General features: G+C 37.9%; 2 protein-coding genes across 2 annotated transcripts in view; one reads left to right on the forward strand and one right to left on the reverse strand.

The window, feature by feature from the left end:
- LOC126917309 (junctophilin-1-like) overlaps positions 1-23,499 on the reverse strand; it is a 45,754-nt gene that overhangs the window by 14,236 nt on the left and 8,019 nt on the right. The window contains exon 3 of the mRNA XM_050724055.1: positions 18,691-18,902. Within this exon, the coding sequence (XP_050580012.1) occupies positions 18,691-18,902 (212 nt within the window). The remainder of the gene's footprint in view (positions 1-18,690; positions 18,903-23,499) is intronic.
- LOC126917337 (uncharacterized) overlaps positions 1-23,499 on the forward strand; it is a 52,268-nt gene that overhangs the window by 12,939 nt on the left and 15,830 nt on the right. The gene's annotated exons all lie outside the window — the stretch shown is intronic.

A 23,499-nucleotide genomic window follows, 5' to 3' on the forward strand; every position in this document is an offset into this window, starting at 1 on the left:
TAACGAAGAATATCAAAAATATATTCTGCACAATACAAATGTATAGATAAGATTATCTAGAACTGATTACGTTCGTAATTATTTTCTATACGGTGGATAAAAATATTTGAAGTTCCACTTGTACATATAATGTGTTTCAAGCTTTTCTTTAACTTTCATATCTAATTCGTTTAACATTTTTTCAATAAGGCCAGGCAATTGTGAAAGCTAACATATGACTGCTAGTCCATTATTGTGCTTTTTATAGTATCAATCTCTGTAGCATTATCAGTTACAATGGATTTTCGAAAAGTTTTAAATCATTATCTCATATAAACGCAAGATTCTAACTAATTATTGATCATTCCCTTGAACCAATTTCTTATCTTATATAAAATCAAAGAAACGTTCTAATATTTGTATATAAGAATTTTAACACTAGTAGGAGTATATCTGCGACAATTTGTCGTAAATCAATCTCGAAACTGCATGGAACAATTCGTGTAATCTTATCGGAATACCGTCGCAACTACGCTATTCGAATTGTAACTTCACAGACTTTCAGAGACCGTTAAGCAACCCTAATCAAATTTCATTTATACTTCTCCGGTAAACGTACTTCGTCTCCAGCTAGTTACCCTTTGTCCCAGTTGGAAATCCAAAGAAGGTTTACTCTATCCCGAGGAACATCGTGACCATTCGTCATTTCGAATTCTAACACAATTATGGAAATTAGCTTGCCTTCTTCCGTGATATTCCTATCCTAAGCACAGGTCCTGCGAAATCCCAACGGGACCGAGATTAAAATCGCTCGTAGCAACGAGAGACGTTTCGTGGACCGTTTCAGCTATTCGGGTCAACTCTTGTTCGTCTGTTGGAAACGCCTCGGGACAAAAAGTCCCGTCAACGTGCCCTTCTGTCGACGATTTTTACGCGAATATTGCAATATTCACGATGCAGAAGAATTCGTCGTGGAAAAGTGATATTTTTACGGTTGAACGAGTGGAAAAAATATTGTTTATCGTAGTAGTACGGTAGAGATCACAAATTTCTTTTAATTGAATTTGATTGAGTTGAGTATAAAACATTTTGAAATTTCACTGACGCTGTTACGAGACACGACTTTCATGACTTACATGGTGAGAAACTTTGCCCGTTAAATTAAAATATTATACAAATATACAAGCAAGTAGTAAAAATACGAAATTGTAAAGAAAAGGACAACATATTAATTATTGAGGATTCTATTTAATTGATTGGTCATTTTTAAACAACGACCTATATTAATTATTGTCGAGGTTCTAATTTCACAATGTTTCATCTAGTAGCCGCTTGTATCTTTCGCAGGTGAGACAGAAAAAGAAAGAAAGATTGTTCGTTCGTTCTCTCCGTTACGGAAACTTTTACTGGTTATTGAATTTCCGTCGAGTCTGCTTTTCCCTCGCCTCTCTTCACGACACGCTTGCTCCACTTCATGGAACTCGAGCAGCGTCGAATTTCGTGCTTTTCCGTTATTCCACTTTGTCGTTTCGACTCGAGCTTCTCTCGTTTAAGGCATTATCCGTGTCGTTTTCTTCGATTAGGCTAAGTTTGTTTCGTTCTCGCGTGGTCTTCAAGGATAAGGTCGTTTCTTCGTCCGTAGTTCAACCTTGGTACAAGGTTTACGAATAAATATAATGTAAAAATTATGATGTAAAAAACAAGCTTTATTTATATTCTTCATAAAAGAATCATTCAAATTCTCAAAAGTATAGCATTGTAAATCTACAAAATTTCTATCAACAATCACGAATTCAGAAGTCTCTAGGATATATAGGTAAATAAATACTTGAATTATTATTAAATTTTTCTTTATTTTATTAATATAAGAAGATTGAAATTCCTTAAGAACCATTATAATTATCATTTCAAACGTAGCTAATATCACAAAACTAGAACTAAAACTTACCACGCAATTTATTCAATTTACCATTCAACCTTATGTGTCAATTGCCCAAGAAGATGGTCTATTGGTCATTTGGATTGCCCAGGTAGTTCTAACGTAAAGAAGCTCCGACGTTTATATTTAAAAAAATTCGTTCGCGATAAATACAACTTCATACACGCGATTACAGAACTTCTGATTTTATCCTTTTAGCGGTGGAATGTTATTTTTGTTACCCAAACATTACCCCATATTTCGCGATATCTATGGAGGGCAAACTGCCTGCGATTTAATTGGCGCTGAGAGGCACGTGACCGCGTAGGCGCGTGTAAGGTTAAAACACGCGTCGGTGTTCGCCGGTTGATTGTCCCTAAAAACGTTTACTACGGGGTCGTTCCTCTATTTATCAAACGACTTCCAACAGTTCCAACTACGAGCGTGTTCTCTATTTACTCGGTTTCCTCATGCGAGCAGGAGAGTTCCAACCTGTTCCGTATAGATTACGAGGGTGAAGACCCTTTCTGGCTTATATCTGTCGTGCATGAAGTATCGCGGCCATCGAGCCACGCAAACTTTCATTCGACACAGGCATGATAGGGAACGGCCGGGTATCTCGCGCTAAAATAATCATCGGTGAATTTCGCCGCTGAAAAATTGATCGCCAGTGGTCTGCCTTTTTTCCATTCTCGAACCTCGCTCTCTTTATTTTCAACCTCAAAATTATTAAAAATTGATGCCAGTTCGCCCAACAGACGAACATTATATTCGGCCATGTATCGATAGCGATTTACACGATCGTGATGGATATTACGATAAAAACGAGATTCTTCGAAGAGATTTCGTTGTCTACGGGTAAACAAAAGTCGGTGTACGATCCTGTTTCGCTACATGGCACTGCCTGGCCCGCCTGAAATAGCGCGGCCACCATCTAAGATGGTGGTTGGTTGCACGTGCAATGAAAATCGCGTCTGTGCTAGTAAGAATTGGCCATGCGAGTGTATTTCGGTCCGCAGCCTCCACCAGATCGTCACTAACCACCCCACAAGCCTGTCGTTCTCATCTGTTTGTTTCTTTCGAACGATACCTGAACGTACAACGCTATTTCATACCTAGCCCCGATTGTCAGATCGGATTTTGTACCTGACCTCGCTTTTTCATACGTTCTCGCAGTCGTGTTTCAAGCTTTCATGGAATTCTAACAAGTCTTGACTTTCGTATCTTCGACTACTCTTTTAGTTTTATTTGGTATCAGAAATATCAAATTATACAATTACTCAGACCTGATGTAATTGAATGATATTTTCTATAAATAAGGTGGAAATAGCTCGTTATTAATTGTTTCTTATATCTCGATTATTTGATATTTTCGTAACGTTTATGGTTGATTCGTTTTTCCTCAAATCGCTGCCATTTCTATATAATCGTTAAAATTTTTCAAAAATCCTACGCTACATTTCGCACGATAGATTAGTGGAAATAGTCCCATATGGTCTGCTTCCTCGATAGGCGCTAAATCATTCGACTCGCGTACGGCTGTATTTATTCGAAACTATTCACCGTTGGCGGTTCGTAGCCGTTAGGCGATCGAGAAGCGGCCAAATAAAAGCAAAATTAGACCATCGAATCTCGGTTATTTCCATCTACCGACGTTATCGCGGTGAATCGTGTATCGGAAGGAAGGTCAGTCTATTTGAAACCTATTAATTAAGTACGACGACAGAGCGCATGTGTAGTCGTGTGAGCTATTATGCGAGGGAGGCGGAGGCGTAAAGCGGCGGAGGAAAAAAAAAAAATAGAAGATTGTCCGCATAAAAAGGAGCCGCGTCTAAAACTGTAACGGACATACTCTCCTCGGGTGGACGATTACTTTCGCACGGGCACGCAACAAACCGTGACGCAAGGCGTTCGAAAAACGGAAATGACGGCAGTTTACAAAGTAGGTGACGCCTGTTTTATCAACGACAGGCAATCCGCCGTTATGATGTTAAACGGGAGAGGCTTTGCACGCCGTGCGAGCATCGAAGGGTTGCGACACGCTCACTAGAGAAAAACTACACAGAACAAAGGAAGAAAAAGCGGATACGAGCTTTCGTTATCCACGCGTGAATCGTTCCCTTCTTTGTGAACCGGGACGAGGCAGCCGAACTGCCCTCGATGAATGGCTCGACTTCGTCGCGCAAACGAGCTCCTCCTGCGACGATGGCTAATTGCATCGTGAGTCGGCTAAGTCCTCCGGGGGTTGTAACTGACGGACAGATCCGTTGTTCTTCTGTCATCGTTTCCTCTTCGATGGATCTCGAGGGTCGTTTGGCGAGCATTGAGCTTTGCCTAACGAGGGACTATTTCTAGGTATACATTGTCGTTAGAAAGTATCGGTATACTCATTTTTTTGCAGGATATAGCTTAATTACAATATTATGAGAGTCCACTTTTGATTGCTAAAACTATCAATCCCTAATGTATTACGGTAAATCTACTCCATATTGATGGTAATTAATTTAACAGATAATTTAAATGTATACTGTGTTAATTCCATCGGTACGTTACAATAGAAAATAGAAAGATTTGTGAAAACTAGGATTTACCTAGACAAATTGAACGATCACTGTCGCATCGAATGTTACAAAATCCCGCTGAAAACTCGAATATCGCGGAACGAAACTCGAATTTCAAGAGTCAAATTCGTTACGCGAACGCGATTAACGAGCGCGGCACGGAACAATCGATTCGCAACAAGTGTTTACACCGATCGGTCGTTCGCCATTTGTCGCTGCAACATTAACACTTCCGTGAGTATAATCGACTCTGACCAACAAACGTGCCGTTCCTATTTAAAATGCCAGAGATTTCTCTCGTCAAATATAGAAGCATTTTCATATATACTTGCTAAACACCGTGCGGGGACCCCTCGTAATTTCTTCGCGCTGTTCCTCGACGGCGCTCGAACACGGGACGTTCATGACATTCTACGAATATTCGACCTGCCTTAAAGTTTTCTTGGGAGTACGTTTGAAGTCGCGACAGAAGGTCAAAGCTTGGTGAAAGTCGCGCGCGATATATTGACGGGGCGTGGTAGGTTCAAGAACTCTATTAGCAACGTGAACGTTTGTGAATTGATAGCGAGTCAACCCGGTCTTCTTCTTCTTATATGACAAAGATCGAGCATCCTGAGCTTACGCATAATCTTCACACATACATACACACGTTGTTCTAGTCCAGTTATACAAACGCGTACAATCACGGACAGCTGTGTGCGGTAGCATTGGTATTTATAAATAAATGCGTCGGCCACGTGCCACGAGAGAAATGGAATGGCGTTTGGAGAGTGCCTTAACTCGATCAAGAAGCTTAAAACGGTCAGGTCTGGGGGTAGAAGTGACCGCTGGTGGGGAGATCAAGGTGGAAGGAATATGCCAAACGCACGATCTAGCTGCTTCGCGCCGAGTCGGCTAATCGTATTTTGTTTGATTTTCTTTGAAACAGCCGGAATTTTGATGGATCTCCCAGAGTTCGAAGTCTTAAACTTCGTCAGCGTTTCTTTGACCGCGAAGAACGGACGATCGGAAACGAGAATGGTGTAAAGGAAGATATAAAAGACAAGGGAAGCTTCTGTTTAGAATTCTGTTGGCAAGCGTTGAACGACGTTTGCTGGTTATTGCTTGAGAGAATTGTTATTTCGAGCTCTCGTTTCTTCGTGAGATAGGGAATTTTGTAATAAGAGGTTACCACGGAAGCTCGGTTCGCTGGCAAACACGAGAGAGACTTGTATATAACGTTAAACTATACCGTACGTTATATGCGTAGAGGAGAGTCTATAAAATCAGCCACGCGTACATGGCCATGTCTTCTGTCACTGTAAACGTTCTATAAACGTTAGAAAATAAAACGAACGAAAATATCTCTGGTTGGCTACCATTAAGGCTTCTTCGAAACGATAAGATTTTTAAATACTTTGCGCCCGACGGCCGATCGACAGCCATGAAATACATTGTTTCTAATTTTAGCGATGGCTCCGGCGCGCGTTCATTGACGAAAGTTTGTGTTGAAAATAAAAATGAACGCTGGCTGGCAGCTTCCGATGGTTTCTCGCCGTTTCTAGTCACAATTTGCAACCGGTACGGGATTCTTTAATGGGGGAATCGAGGTAAACCGTTATTAGAACGTATCGATATTATTATTAGACCGTCATACACGTCCCGATAATCTAAGGAACGCGTAAATATTTATGTAATTCTCGTGACGTAAATTTATAACATTGTTGTACGAGTACCGCGGTATCACTCGTGTTGCCAAATGACGTGCGCGTTGCGATCAGAATAACGTAGCCGGTAACTAATGCTCAACGAGGAATCCGACGGAGCCGTAGCGGATTTTTCATTCTCGTTTAAAATCTGCCATGCTACACGAATAAAAAAGTGTATTATTAACGCTCACAAAAAATAAACGATGTATTAATTTACGACACGGTGTCCTGATCTTCTCAGAGCTATTTATTATCCATTCTACTTTTTCTAGCCTTAATCACCGTACTACTTTACAAATTATTGCGAATGAGAATATAAATACCGTTGCAGTGCCGTTAATGAATCTTTTACGAGCCGCGAATCATGCGCTGAAATGTTGCAACGTGTGCAACGTATATTTCTTTTAATATAATTGTATTTGCTATACAATTCGGAATGAACATTATCGAATTGTTTTAAGCCCAATGACATTAATAACACAAAAGAAAGGAAAGAATCTAAAAAAAGGAATGGTAATTAGAAATGTTTTCAAAACGACGAGAAATGATGAAGTAAATTTCACTCGGGCGACCGGGTGTCCCATAGTGTCGTTTCATCTTCCGTGAATTCCTCGCGTCGACCGTTAATTAAGGATGGTAATTAAACACCAGCAGGCCACTGATACATTCTGGCGACGATAAATCTCCACGACGCAGTTCCTCGTGTTTCAAGGCGTCCTGATGACGCTTATCGGCCCCACAGTGGGTACATTTATTCCGCACGACAAGCATTTTTCACGTCGACTTTTGGATCCGCCCAATTGACATAGCTATGCTAATTTGAGACTAAATACGCCACGAACGAAGTCGGTCGCAAAGGGAACGCAAATACGATGTGCGAACATTATCGTAAATGATTTTATGTTTGCTATATATGTTTTTGCCAACATAATCATGATAATTATGTTTCGTTATGGTACTAATGAAATTTCTCTCAAAATGTTTTCTAAAATACACATAATACACCTATGAAAGTATCTAAATACTTTTTTTGAGTCGGTCTATATCGCTCGAGGTTCGATATGAAAATAGAAAACACTCGATAAATATTCCACGGCGGGCGCCGTTATTCGTCCAGACATCGAATAAATTAAACTTAAAAGTATCTTACTCTTGTCCGATATATATCTAGTTGTTGCTCCTCGTACTTTCCTCTTTCCTATTCTGTTTATATCCAACAATACGAAACCGGTTTCAAAACGATTCTTCAGATCATATTTATTCGTAAAGATTTCGCTCAGCGCCAGTGGAACAAGACGTCAATGATCAGACACGATTGAACGCGTAGCTTATAGGTATCGAGTTATCGAGGTATCGAAAGCCTGGAAGTTAATTGTCCGAAAGAAACATCCAGATCAATCTTTATTTTACAATATAATTAATGAATTATCGTAATTGTAACTGTAATTATTATATATAACTTATATATAATTATACTGTAATTATTGTAATTATATATATAAATTAGTATCACTATTAAATATCAATGTTAATGAATTAACAAGTTATAGGTTTCTTTAATCTATATAATATAATCTTACAATTTTTCGTCAAATAAGCTCGCTTGAAAAATATTACTAACAATATTATTTTAATCGTATAACAGCTCTGAAAATACTAAAAGATACCTTTGATCGAGGGGCGATAAGTAAGCAGAAAAAGAATCCCAGGTCGAACGACCCGAAATAATTTCTCGATAGGTAGATCGATCAGAACCAGACGCTGGGCTTAATTCGTTAGACGCAGAAATTCGCATTCATCACGCGAACATCACGGAAACCAAGCTCTCTTACAAGAGAGACACTCGTTTCTTCGTATCTTTGACTTTCCCTCTTTCGTAACGTCGAGCAAGCATCCATTATTTAAACGAACGACGTTCTTGTTCGAGGGTGTGCAGCAGCAGTCGTTCAATATTTATGAACTACGGGAAACGAGGGAATGCTTACGAGATATTCGGTCAGTCTGTGATCGTGATCCTCGCGTAATGAATCGTGTCCCTGAAGTACACGAACTTTAATTAATCGAACCTTTCCCCCCCTTATTCTTAACTAAAAGATTGTGTTTCGCGTTGTTTCGTGTGTTGGAAATCTTACTATACAGGGTGTGCAAATAATCGAGGTACAATCAAGATGAGGATGGTTCTGGAAAATGAAAGTTAAAAAATAAATGGAAAATTCTTACATGAGACTTTATTTTCGAAAAGGTCGAATGTTAAGAATATTCTTTGAATATACCTGTACTTAACTACGTCATAGACGAATACAGATTTCGATACAGGCCACACCCTGTCTACAAGTAACGTTAATATCATACCTAATATTGATTTCTTATCAGTTTCTGTGCTATCTAAGTACATATCAGCGGTAGATATTAATTTTATGCCTCTTTAGATAAAATTTCCGTTTATTTACTGGTTTTGCTTACATTTCAATTTGTAAAACGAGTTCCTGGTAAGACACAATTTCACGATTACCGAAACATTCTGTATACTGGACCTATTTCCTCTTTAATATTTAACATCGTAACTCTGCTCTCAGATAAATTTCCGAATTGATTATTATCAATCTGAAGAAATTAGAATTCCGTCCCGCACGAAGATTGTGTTTTCCTTATCCAAATCCTCGCCCGTTAGATATTACGAGCGTAATGAAAGGGAGGAAAGTTTTAAGCGCCATCGTAAAATTCCTTTGTTCTGGGCTCGTTTTAGGGATACAAGCTCGATATTTTAACATCGGTGCATGTCGGTTAATCAAGTTATATCGCCGTTCAAAGATAGAAACTTGGATGTTTATCGAATCATCGATATGTATCGTTTCGCATTCCCGGTTCTGGCCGCGGAAACGTCTTGTGTTTCTCTGTACCCGACTAAGATCCTATTCTACTTCCTTTGTTTCTGCTCAACTTGTTACTTTACCGAGGAAACTCCGATGGATCTCGTTCGACCAAAGAAAGAATCACGAGCGAAAAAACTCTATTTCGTTTCCTTTAATCTTGAAAAGACAAGACGTCTCTTGTTCGCTGTGAATCGTCTGTTTCTGAAAATAAGAAACAACGAGCGCACGCGAATGGCCGGGGTAGTTCATTCAAAATCGCTTTTCCAGCACCGTGAAATCAAGCCGTCTTCGCATCACCGTGTTTTCTTTACTAAAAGACTTGTAGGATCGTTTCTCTTGCCATTCTCCACTCCTAACTTCGCTGATTACGGGATAATCTCTGTGAGAGCTCTCACGGTTTCAACGAGAGGCGATAAGAATCGTATACAAAAAACAGGAAAGGTATCTCGGTAATCGGTGCGTGAAAAAATGCTCTTCTACAATGCGCTAAAAAAAGTAGGTAACATTTATGTGGTGTGATTTTAGACATCAAGACAATTCTAGATATCCATTATCATTCTATACGGCTATCGATGTATTTCTAGCGTAAAATTATTAGATTGGTAGATATTAAATGTCATTTATTACTACATAAATTTTCTTCATTGCTTTGATATTCAAATTCACACTACATGTATATCTTTTTTAACACTCTGTATATGTCTGATTTTTCTGCACTTTCTTTCTTTCGTTTCCATTAAATATGCTTTTTTCTCATTTTCGCTTATGAAATCCTACTGGTTATATCGTAATCGCTTGTAAACGTTGCTCTTTGATTAATTTCCACCGTTATCACGGAGGCGGGAGAGAGAGAGAGAGAGGCAGACGAAACAAATCACTGGCGTTTTATCTCGGCGAGAAATCACCTTTTAACGCGAACCGCGCTTCTTCCGTTCATACGGTTTCCACGACTGCTGGTCCCACGTGTAAAGGGACAACAGAACCTTCTCGAATTAATTCCCTGTGCAAATTGTTATGTAAATTGGACACCCTCTAGACTTCTTCGTCTATTGAATTTTTATTCAGTGATCTTTCTTTAGTTTCGTTTTCCTTTTCTTCCATTAGAAAAGAAGAAAGAAATATTGTTGGGATCCGGTCGAGAAACGTGAAAGACCTCGTTCATTTGCTTGATCTTTTTTCCCCTCACGTTCTCTTTTAACATCGTAATATCGTGCAATTATTCAATACTCGAGAAAATGATCGATAGCATTGATCAACAATCAAAAGGTTCAAACAGGAGGGTGAATCAACGCGGTCTGCATGGATTGCTTTAAAGGTGGAGCACGTCTAACGGATGCTATGGTAAGTATAATCATGATATTTGCACGATCTTGTCCTTCTCCACGCGGTTTGCACACACATGCGCTTCCACATTTCACACTCTATGCACGCGCCTTTACACAGCTGGTGCTTGGATACAATTCGACGTGGAATTATTTTCTTCATTCTACTTATTTTGCTTCGTGGCTTTGTAATCAACGACTTTGAAAGCGTGAATTTCAAGAAATACTAATATTTAGATTGAGGATTTTTACGCATTTCCGACAAATTTGAAGGTATGCGCAGAATATTAAAAAGTATATGAAGCATTCAGAGTGTAATATTTTCGTTATAATATTAAATCCATAGATGAAACAAAACTCTATTCATATTCCTCTTTTTTTACTTGTTTTCATATAATTATGAATTTCTATCAACGACAAACATCCACAGAAATTCGTATTAATCATTATTTTAATAATTCTTTATTTATTTACAATAAAATTATTTCCTACTTCGTCAGAATATTCGCGATCTTCCGTAAACCTGCTATATCTCGTTTAATCGGATGAAGCTACGTATAAACTGTGAAAAGGTTTGATCCGGTGCATTGTGGAAGAAAGATCCAAAAGTAGAAACAACTGCTTCTATTGTTATCGGCCGTATCAGCACGCAGAATAGAAACTTTCTGCGTATCTTCCTCTGGTAATTCAGCACCTTTTCCGAGGCCAAACTTGGCTGAGATTTTCGTGTTACACGCGCACGTGTATTTGGAATATACCGTGACGTATTTTCTCGGTGTTTGCGCGTGTTTTTGTGTTACATTGCACAGCTGCATCGCAGATTTCCATCGATCTTTTAATGATCTTTTAAGTCAGCAATCCTCGGGCGTGTAATCAATCATTCGAACGGTTCGCGGATCTAAACGTTCGAATGGTTACGAAAAGAGATGGATAGAGAAAGAGAGACAGTTATTCAACCGTTAATTTGGTTATGCGCACGAACGAGGACCAAAGCGCAGGAAAATAGCGAGCTTGTAACAGGTATGGACCTATGGGATGGATGGCCGGTTAATTGTCTTCGGTTCGGTCGAGTAAAATTTATTCTAAATTTTCCTTGTCTAATTTTAACCTGTCTTTCTTTCATTTTCTATATTTTTCAATCGTCAGGAGCTGTAGATATGTCAATCAGCTGAATCGTCTAAAAAATTCTAGATAGAACCATTCATATTCAAGTTAGATATAAATCTCGAAGATCCGCTAAAAATTGTTCCGCTGTTCTCGATTTGAAAATAACATTTCAATGCACCGAAACTGTAATGAATTTTCCCATACGCAAGAATAATCGTTGACTCAGTTGATTGTCAAAAGCTATGGACCAACCATACTGGAATTACCTAAAATTTCTAAAATTAAAGAATTATTCACACCAGATTCCTCTATTTAAAAGGGAAACGGTGTACTACTGTAACGAAGGGAAGTCGTCACAAAGCTCCACCTACGCATCCATGATTCCTAATTGCCAAAAGCGGCACGCCGATCGTCAATTTCGAGAATTTCGCCTACAAAGCATCGTATTCGCGACGCGACTCGAATAAGAAGCAGCCTGGCACAGTCACGTCATCTCGGACGTGCGTGCAGTACACGCGAAAATAGCACGATCATTCGGCCGGAATTGGTCGCACGATGAGTTTTCTCGGCTCGTTGATTCCGTGAGACGTCACGAGACATTGGTGCACGTGCTAATTAAACGTGTTTCGATGGAATTTAAAATGTTCACCGGGCATTTCGTATTCCGTGCAACGATCCAGCAGTTCAGTTTCCTTGGTTTACGAGCTACGTTAGCTTCAATGGTGTCGTAAACGAGACAACAGGCACAAAGCGAACACGTCCTTTTAAATCTTCCAGCTACATTTACGTTTGTCTCGTATGTTCTTATCGTAACGACAATCGGTAATGATCTCTAGATTATTGGTTCTACCGGCATTATCCTTGGCTCATTCTCTGTTACTGTGAATTTTTCTGTCTCCCTCTTGCTCTTATTTCAACAAACGAAAAGACTTGCAATGTTTCAAGAAAATTTTTGTGGATTGTGAAACTGGTCTTCTTTTAGCGCAGTATATCCTCTTCGTAAAACCATAAAAAATATGTATTGATTTCATTATTGTTAATTAATGAAAAGTAATAAAAAATATTCGATTAATGTAGTTTCTACTGATCTTTACAATGTTAGGAACATTAGCTTCCTGTTTTAAAATCTTACGGTTACAAAAGCATTTTCCCCGACATTTAGACATGTTCGCCAGTCATGCTGGAAAGATAAGTCATCAAAACTGATGGTCTTAAACTTGTTGCTAGTAACTTTGCTCCAGAAGCTGTTCCACGAAAGTCCCTTTAATCACTCGAAATACCGCATGGCGTGTAACTGTAATGAAAATAAACAGGACAAGAAAAAAGAAAATCCAAAAGGTTCGAACGGCGCGTACAACATCGTTTAGCGTTTCTTTGACGAGCCCGGAAAACACAGAAACGTTTTTTTTTAGATCAGACTGCTTGCGTAATATAATTTTCAAAAACGTGTCACCTTTTGTACGCCCCTTGTCATGCATGGCTAAGAAACTTTCTCGAATGTATGACAGGCAGAAGAAACATCCACGAGAAGAGGAACGTCCAGAAGATGAACGCAATCACGATGTTTCTCGCGTGAATTCTCATAAGAATTACGACATTGGTTGCTCGAGTAATTCTTAATCCATTAAGCAGACGAAACAGCGTCCTTTTTTACCTAATTTTGGCAGAAATACAGTGACAATTTTCAATATTTATAGAACATTCTAGTATATTATTCATAAATATTATTCATAGAAAATTTGTATGAATGTATTATATGTTTATACGAAACTTTTTGAATTTTCATTCGTACTATAATGGTACACGATTATCATGGATGATACAACGATAGAATTTAAAACCAATCTGAAGATGTAATAATAATTACAAGCCGTTTATTGCAAACGTACACTTAGCGAAAAGTAAAGATACATTATGAGTAAGTTAAAGGCTTAAATATGTATAGGTATTCCTTACTGAGATTGCACTTACACAACTTACACACGTTATTTCACTGTTCGGCGGCTAATGGGTTAAGTAATGATTTTACAGGGCGAGCATACATCATCGTCCGCGTTTCTTCCTTGACAGGAGGGCGCCGTGAGATCAGAAAACGCGGGCAGCTGGCTCGTTTGGCTCTAAATAAAGCGCTCAAGTGCGGCAGGCGAAATGAAACGCAATAAAACTTATCCGCACCACTGGCGCGTTCCTTTCTCTCCCTCCAACTTCTGTCTCAGCTCCCTCGCCTCTTTTCTAAATCCTCATATTTTCTCGTTTCCCTTCTTTTCTCATTTTCACCCTTTCACGACTCTCGCCGTGCCTTCTTCTCTACTTTTCCCTCACGCCCCGATATTTCATCTCTTCCTTCCAAATTGCTTCTTTCCATCGTTCCTTCTTTCTAGTTCTTGTTTTTCTTTCGAACTCGGTCTTATTGTTCTTCCCTTGCCGCGATTGTTTTCATTCTTCCGTTCTTCCGTTCACGTTCGAAGTGAAATTAATATACAGGGTGATTAAAAAGTGGAGCAACCGACTATTCCTTTTTACGATTTTCTTTACTGATAGTTACAGAAAAGTCGCGCAAGTATCGCCGATTATTCTTGTCGCTGACTTTAAACGATCAGAAAGATGACAAATCTGGAGAATTCTTAATATTTCAAGATATCTTGAAAATTGAAAAATGTTAAACAAAGCATTTCAACTAAAAAGAGCAACTAATTTAGCTCAATTGTTCAACAGTTTGAGTAAGCAAAAGATATGTTTTGTGATTGAAGGGTTTTGTTATCTAAGAATTTTTGAAAATTGTCTGTCATATATTTCATTATGTGTTTGTTAACGAATACGGATCTTCCTTCGAGATTGTAATTATATCTGGTAAAAGTTGATCCAAGATTTCGCGATGGTTTCCCCATGTAATTTCGTAGTTCGTTATCCACGGGTATCATTATTTTCAGGAGTAATCCTGAACAGTATGTCGATGCTTTGTATCACTATCGATCGATTCCTGAATATTAAGCCAACAATGTAATACCCTCTAAGTAGCGCAACAATTTCCTTCCAACATTCGGTTATCCGTTTTAGTAACGTTTCATCAAATCCTATCGAACAATATTATTATGAAATTCTCGTTAGAATCGAAATTAATATTTTGTCACTGATCGAGCAATATTCACAAATAAAAGGAAAAACATGGTATGATCTGTTAAATGTTCATTTGTAATTAACTTGGTCTTGGTTTTCAAACAATACGTAAAAACTATGCGTTTATCAAAGTTCTCAATTGAATTAATATTATTAGTAAAACCTTTTTTTTTTTGAAACTAGGTTTTCTCGGTGTCTCGGTGCCTTAAATGAAAAAATTCCATAAAATATTTTCGAATTTTTTGTACCATGCCTTATATAATATTTTTATGTTTCTTTCCTTTTTCTTGATATAGACGAATATTTTGTTCTCCACCACCGTGAAAATAGTTTCTATAGATGGATAGGGGTTGATCGAAGGACGGGATGAAAAAACAGATGTGCCGATCGACGACATATTGGAACAGAAGATTCGATCAATCGCAATTTACTCGTTTATTTCACGCTGGCGATCCTTCTCTTACGACGAGGGCCGAAGGTCAGACAGTGGTACAAGAGGATGATGGATTTTGTTGATCGAATAAAATAAAAATAACGAAGTTATCTCCGTGGAGCGATTAAAAGGAAGAAAATGATCATCGAAGGCAACATTGTTTTCGTTGTTTCCAAGTCTGGAGATTCTAAAATGATGGAATCATTGGCACGGGGAGTTGCTTGGTGGTATCGATTTGTCCAAATCCTTTCTATAGTAGCTTTCATTCGTTCCGAACACGAGGTCAACCAAAATAATACTTAACATGGTTCCATTTTATTTCGATCGGAGTGTGGATACATTATGCGTGGTTCCTATCGATTATTTAGAACAAGTATTAAATACTTTTCCACGAAGTGTTATTTTATCGAGTAAAAGTTTAATATTAAAAACAATTTTATAGAAAAAGTATAATATTGCCGATATTACCATATAGAATACCAAACTGACAAAAATGTTTCATACGTGTCTATTTAATGTCTTCAAAGTGTATAAAAATAAGTTAGAGTGTCGAATTCAACGTTTTTCAAGGATAAATTTTCATCGATGTTGAGTGAATATGATTCACCGTGACTTATAATTAGACTACGGATGTTTATGTATTTATTGGAAATTTTTGGCCGCAAGAATGTACAGAAAGTACATGATACACAAAAATACACAAAATATTGATTTACAGGGTGAAACTTTTTTTTTTATCGGAGTTACTCATAAAGCTACGAATTTGCATAGACATCTAGAGTCTATTTGTCATTCCATTTTTAAAATTTTGTACTTCGTTTAGTTACTTAATCATTTCCTTTGAACCTCTATTTTCTATTAACACAGCAAACCTAACCCGAAACTTTGTGATAACACTTCCTTATACGATACGTTACACGACCAAACGACGACTTGACATTTTATCGATACAAGATAAAAAACGCACTATCGACTCTCCTAGCGAGTCATATATTATACTCGAGAGGTGAACGTCCAAATTTCACGTTTCACTAACATAGGTTACATAAAATCGATGACACGCTATCCCTCTGACACTTTTTCCTTCCCACTCGCTAGCTCATATCCACATCGTCGACGACGCTCGTCTTTCCTACAGCTATAGATCGCCTGGATTTATTTCTTTTCCTTTTCTAGAGTCACGACAGTGTTTCCCGTACGTGTGCGTACGCAAATCGGGGTCGATTCGTGGACTCGCTCGAAATACTATAACGGCCAGGGAAAATAGTTGGAGTATGAGTCACACGATTTTATCGCGGCCAATCTAAAAGTTGCTTTACGATCCGTTGTGGACCACTGACCGTCACTTTGCACTATGGATTGCAGAAATGCTACACGATGGATATTAAACAAACCCGTCGGAAACGCGGAAAGGAACTCTGATTTTTATTCCAACTGTGACTTCGCACCGTTTCCACGTCGCTTTCGTGTCTTTTCTCACACATCATCCCGTGCTGTTTGCTGTTTTCTCACCCTGGTCTATGAATAAGGTTAAAATTGCCTCGGGGACACCGGAGAAATTTCGATTGACAAGTCGAGCGAATGGAAATCCCGATTTCCTCTCGAGGGATCAGAGTCGCATTGAAATTACGATTCTTTTGCGGAAAGATACTCGTATCACGAGATTAATCGGCGCAATGACGTATGAAAGAAAGCATAGAGATGGAATATAAGGCTTAATCTGTTTGAAGTCGGTGACGCATTACTGATAAAAACAGCCAATAACACAGGTTTCTAAAAGAAATTTTTATTATCAGCTAGTATTAAAAACATATTTTAAAAAAGCTATCTGGGGAAATACGTTACTGAAACGAAGCAATAGACGATGTTACGTAAAGATTAAAGCAAAGTTTTATGCATATGATGCATATAGTGTGTCATCACAGATTAGTTTAGGAATCAATGACACATGTATTCTTTCATTCCTTGCGTAGAACTGAAATCATCTAAAATCTAAAACATGTATTTTTCACCTCCGAAACCTTGTCACTTATTTCATTTCTCTACATAAACGGAACAAATTCGACTTCGAACGAGTTAAGTACTGAGAATGGGGTAGTTCGGATTAATTGTAGGTCAGGTGTTTGTTGAATTAGTGGAAGTTTATGTCTGATTTCGTTAGCACGTGACCTTAAAACCACCGCACGACGCCCACGAAGGGAAATACCTTCGAAGGTTGGAATTATAGGATTCCAGATATATAGCTGGTAACGCGACACGCACTATCATCGCACGCAACTCGTCGACACGCGACGTTAATTAATGCGAACGTTTACTTATTTATTTCTATCCCATGAAATTACTGTCTTTCTTCAAGCATGCACAACTTCATTAAGAACTTAAATCGTTATAATAATCTTAATATCGTTGTCATTTATTTCACATTATCATCTTTCGATAAAAGAGTGACGTAATTAAAGAAAATTCCTTCTTAATCAAGAAACATGTAAGATTCTTGTGTAGTGTGAGTTACATATATATAATAAATGCTATAATATTTTATTATATAATTATAATATTGATATCCTAATAAACAGTTCGATTTTTTGACATGTAGAAACAACTTCTGTAAATATTTCAAAACTGACAATTTTTTAGATAAATCACTCATCTAGCAAAAGGACGGTATAAAATATCCATAGGAAATTTGTCTTCAATCTCAAAGATTTTCTTCGCCGAATTTAGATTAATAAATAAAATATCAAATTATTTGATACGAAATCGAACGAATATCTATGTTTATTGATTATTAAAGCAATGGAAAAGCTAGTCATAAAGATGGTCGTGTTGGCCATATCGCCAAATTGGCAATGTTCCAAATTTCGTGCGAAAAAGAGACTACGTCTCTTACAGACAGATTAGTAATTAAAGCACTTATTAATAACTACAGGATTAAACGCAAAAAATTCGAATAGCGATTCTCATCGGTTAAGTGGGATCAAAGTTCGTCGAGGAATCGACAGCTTCGAGCCGATTAATCCGCGTCGAGATCAGTCCCGGACACGTGGCCTGTCACTTGGAGTTGACACAGATTTCCACGAGTTGCTTCGACACCCAGGATACGCCGTATCCTTTGATCTGTTTCTGACAGCTTTATTTCGTTCGTATTACGCGTCAACCTTCCCTACCGCGTTCTCCAATGGTTCGTATTATTTTGCATTTCGCCTGAACTTCTTTCAAGCGGCGGGAGATTCTGTTCGTATCGAGTCAGACAACGAATAATTCGCTGCCTCCTGCATGCTCGAAAAATGTACAACTTTGTACAGAAATTGTAATTAATTTTCTAATCTTTTATTTTTTTTAAATTATAATTTTCAAACTTTGCACTTGCCATGTAGTGCTACTCTATTCGTTCTTCATTCCATTATTAATAATCCCATTAAAATAATGAGTCCTTCTTACATTAATTATTTATCTCTCAAATATTTATCAAGCCTTCTTTGAATTGCTTTTAAAATAGCATGCTTCGCGGCATAAAGTACCACAGAAAAATTACAATAAGAAATGATCTATATAAACAACGTATCCCATTCAGCCCTTTTTAATATACCACACTTGATATCTCCGCCCACGTACGATGCACAAAATGCACGTAGAAGGAGCGAAAAACCAGCGTTCTTTCAATATAAAAGCACGATTAAAGTAGAACTCACCGCTGTCCGCGTAGGTCTCTGAACCGTATCCATCCTGAAGTCCACTCGCCCACGTGCCCTCGTACCTCGCCGTGGACGTGGTCGATTGTCTGACACCGTATCGACCCTTGAATCCTTGAGACCATTCGCCGCGATAAATCCACCGTCCACGGGTTTCCATGCCCAGACCATGGCGTTTCCCATTCTGCCACTGGCCTTCGTAAACCGATCCACTGAAATTCGATATTGTTGACGAGTGATAATACGATATAAGATGTTCTCAGAAAATCAGTCGCTTGCGTTTCGCCCCTTAGCCTCGATGCACCAGAGTAATCAAAGACACTTTCCGGACTTGTTGCTCTTCGTGATTCAAACTGTTTTGCTAATTGGATTTGTCTCGTGTTTCTTACTGCTTTCTATTGAAAGGGAAGTTTTTTTCGGAGAGATAAGGCTCGTCGAAGGGTGAACAAGATCTCTTTAATACAATTTTGTGTCATGGAGATCGTTATTTAGAGAATTTGGAATATATGAAAATTGTTAATTTTATTGACACTAAAATTACGAGAGCGATGAGAATAAAAAATTCCTAGTATTTTATGGAAGTTTTATAGGTTTAGAACGAATGATTTCTGAAGATTTAAAAATTGTTAACTTTTTTTTAAATTATACACATTTGCTAATATATATGCTTTTTTTTAACGATTTGAATGTATGGATAAAACTTTCTTTGTTTACATCGCATATTTTTCCGATAGCTTTTATCTGGATTACCTTGACGCATGTTCTATCCTTCGCGTTAAATGATTGATTCGAAGTCACTTATTTGAAATATATGAATGTATGAACTGTTGTGTTTTTTTTATAGATTATAGACTGTTAGTTTGCGTATCTTTTATAAATCTGATCAATAAAAGTAACGGGAATTATATGAAACAAATCAGATTTTACTAGTCAGCTTCCAGCATACAATCGATACGAAAGGAACTCGTTATCGAAATGTTCTTTGGTCTTTTCAGTAGCTTTTATCGCGTTCAAATTCGAATACCCGTGCGCTTTTCCACACAACAAATACTCGGTGCTCAAAGACGAATATGTTTCGCACGAGTGCATCCTCCTCGACTTTTGAAGGGAAAACGAAACAAATCCTTCGATCCGAAGGAGCGATTTTCCTTTTCGCGTTTCATTCGAAGTTGCAATGAAGAATCTTTCTCTTCCTCGATGTTGCGCCACGCGAAGAAAGAACAAATTCTTTGTTAGTTTTGTCGCTAACACATATACATTTCTGTATATACAAAAAATACGTTGCAACAAATGTACTTTGTTCTTTTCACGGAAAACGTGATATACGTTTTTCATAAATATTTATATGACACAGATAACTTTTCATATAAAAAGAATCACGATTACTCATAGTCAAAAATTAGTTTCTGTTATCTTTGGTTCTTTACCCTTGATACTACGGTTGTTTATGTAAATTCTTATTTTTATAAATAAAATTAGTCGAATAAAATCTAAACTAAGATTTATTTTATTTTATTATCTTATTAATCTAATATGTTTGTTAGGTAACTTATATATATTTGTAACTTATATATCTTCTTGTTTAGGTTTATTAACCGTTCTTTTCTTTCTTCTACAATGTGGTTTTTGGCGACATTGCTTGCTAGAGATTATTCGGAAATTACGGTTCGACATTCGCGACAATATTCATGCACTAGCGTCGCTTGCACACAGCTCCAAAGCTCATTTTAATTAAAAAGGGACGGAGATTGAAAATCGTGTTGATATCGAACATCGAAGACATCCGCTTAGGAGAAACGAAAAATTGACGAGTCGTTGATATTCGCCATATGAACATTGCAACATTTTCCTGCGAATAATTTGAATTTTTTATTTTCAAACAACTGGAACTAAAACCTCTGACGTCATTTACATGACGTCATTTTATTTTATCGGATCCTTTTTCAGAAATCTTGTTGAATATAGAAATATCGCAACATAAACTTAGTACAGTCATCCACCTTATCAACGAAACAATATTTCTTCTTAATTTCAAGAGTTATCCGATGACTCACAAGGATGCTATCTATTTCCGCCAAAAATATAAACGAATAAAGTTTCCCATTTTATTATGACCAATGACAGAGATAATTGCCGAAAAATGGTTCCACATCATTTGTAGTCGCGAGTTCGTCATCAACGAAAGGCAGCATCGTAATTTATCGGGCATCCCTAGGAAAACGTGACTTGACGAAGACCTTGCTCCAGTTTAGACGGAAACGAAACGACGGAATCTCTCGGCCCAGATACGTGGTCGCGAGAAACATAAGTTCCCCATCTTTGTCCCTTCTCCTTTTTTCCTCTTTCTATTTTCTTTCCACGGTATTTCCACCCTTTCAACGTCGCCAGCGACGCACTCTGATCGAGCAAAACCAACATCGAAATGTGGCGAGAGTATTAAAAGAAGAAACGAATACAGTCGCGCTGGAAGATTTTTAATACCCTCTAAGTGCTCATTACGATTATAGAATGAGCTTGTTTGAATTGTTAAACACATGCATGATAGCCATCCGATAAGGTTTAGTTAGTGTAATCAACGATTGAAGTGGAACGATCATTTTCTATTTTAATTATTCTATGATCCTCATTATCGCGAATTGAATCTTGAAATTGATACTCTATGTATACATCTGCCACGATATTAATTTATGTAATTCGAAATTTTGAAGCGATTCTTCTTTCGTTTTTCTCTTTTTCTGTTTTATATCGTTTCAATGATCTTGCAAGATAATTTGGTAATTTAAAATAAACGGAAAGACGAAGACAAAATCGATCAAGGGACAAAAACATATTGTTATTTCTCAATTAAAAACTTGTTCGATGTGCGTGACTTTGATTCGCGATACGATCAAACCCAGACCTTTCGAATGACATTTTTCTGTTACGTGAGGTCACGGAATCCACAACGTGTTCTCGTAATTGTAACATGACTGGTTAACGTGGTTGGTTAATCGATACGCATAAAACGCACGAAAACGTTGTGCTTATCTACCACCTTTAAGGAGGTCACGAATTCTTCGATGGGTACTCCAACTTCGCTAACATCGAAGCCAAAATTCAAAGAATTATAAGTTATCGCTGTCAAAAGTGTGGATAAAAATTTTCCATTATTAGTAAACTGTGAATATGTAATTAAAGTAAATGGAACTGACCTAATTTAAAACCGCTAGCAGGAAACCTTCGTTTCTCTCGAGGCGAAGGAAAATTTGCAATAGGATCTGTAACATGGAATTTGAATACACAGAGACGAACAGACAGTTTTGGTATCTGGATGTTTGGGATGGTTCAGATGTCCCAATAACTGACATTCGATAATATTGGTATATTCTTGGACAATCCGAAGTTTCGATGCATCAACGTGACCTATTATCCGAATAGTCGAACCCTGGCTATCGAATGCTTCAAGGATCTACGAATTATTTATGATTTTTGACAGGGTGACGAATTCAGGATTGTTCCAAGTCCCACGAAACACTCTAAATATAGTAATTTCGAATTCGCGGTGATTCTTTTCGTTTCGGCCTAATCCCGAGTGTTCCCATTGATGAACACCGTCGTACTAAAAATACATAAAAATGTGGGTCAATTCCCCTATACGTTGAAACGTTCGTGTGTCAGCCGATGTTAATAACACTTATATTTACGAGCTCTCGTTGCACTGGACTATTTAAAGCTGCGTGACAAAATTTCTTCCGGAACGATCGACGGCTCAAATATAGTCGCGCAACTTACAACGTTACACGGTCCCGTGGAAAAGAATCACCGAGAGAGATGTTTCCACAATTTTTATCACAGAAGCTTATTACACCGTCTTTTTTTATTTATTTATGAATGAGGCAAAAAGGAAAAATGCCTTTGATATAAGAATGAGAGAAATGTATCTAGTGATTATATCTCATTTCATCAAATTTTTGCCTTGTCAAAAATCAGATCTTCTCTAGAAGAATATTAGACTGTGAAAGTGATACATATGGTAGCATTGTTTGTTATTTGAGCAAACTATAGATAAAGTTAACCGCTTTACTGGCCGCAAAGATAATTATTTTTTATTTTTCTTCTCTAGACGAAACTAGACTGAGATTTATTTTATCTTCGAAATACCAGAACGAATATATTATAGTTTTGCATATCATACGCGGCTTATATATTTTGGCATTTTTATTACCATAAATGTAATCTTGATATTGCTATACGTCGTCGCAAAAATCCTTTCGATAAATACGAACGTTATATATTATTATATTCTATATACATTGATCTCATTTGAAGGAGAAGTGCACTTGTGCCATTGAACACAATCGAAAAATCTCTCAAGAGGCGATTGAACAGGAATACCGTTGAAAAACGAAAGAAAATAAGTTTCTATGATGAACCGAGGATTATTTCCCCCTGTCCGAACCGTTGGCTGAAAGTCCTGGAAATTTGGCGAAACGATTGTTTGCCGCGTCCGTGAACTAGGTCCTAACCGCTCGGATCCCACTGACCCGGACTCGTTGTCCTTGCACTCGATGACCTACTTTCAGGATCGGGAGATTCCCGCCCGGCCCCAGGTATATACCGAGATACGTGTCAAGGTCTCCCGTTTATCTCGAATTCACGCCGTTAGAGATATTCCCAAAGATAGAGTAAAATCAGCTAAATTCCGTACGGCCAGGCTAAATGCACGAATTTATCATCTCTCTATTCGGTGGCGTCTGCTAGTCGAAATCGGTTCACGCTTACTTTCTACAAAAATGCATTGATAGCGCGACTGATAAATAAAAACATCGT

This window comes from Bombus affinis, chromosome 6 (genome assembly GCF_024516045.1).
Source record: "Bombus affinis isolate iyBomAffi1 chromosome 6, iyBomAffi1.2, whole genome shotgun sequence".
Lineage (NCBI taxonomy): Eukaryota > Metazoa > Arthropoda > Insecta > Hymenoptera > Apidae > Bombus > Bombus affinis.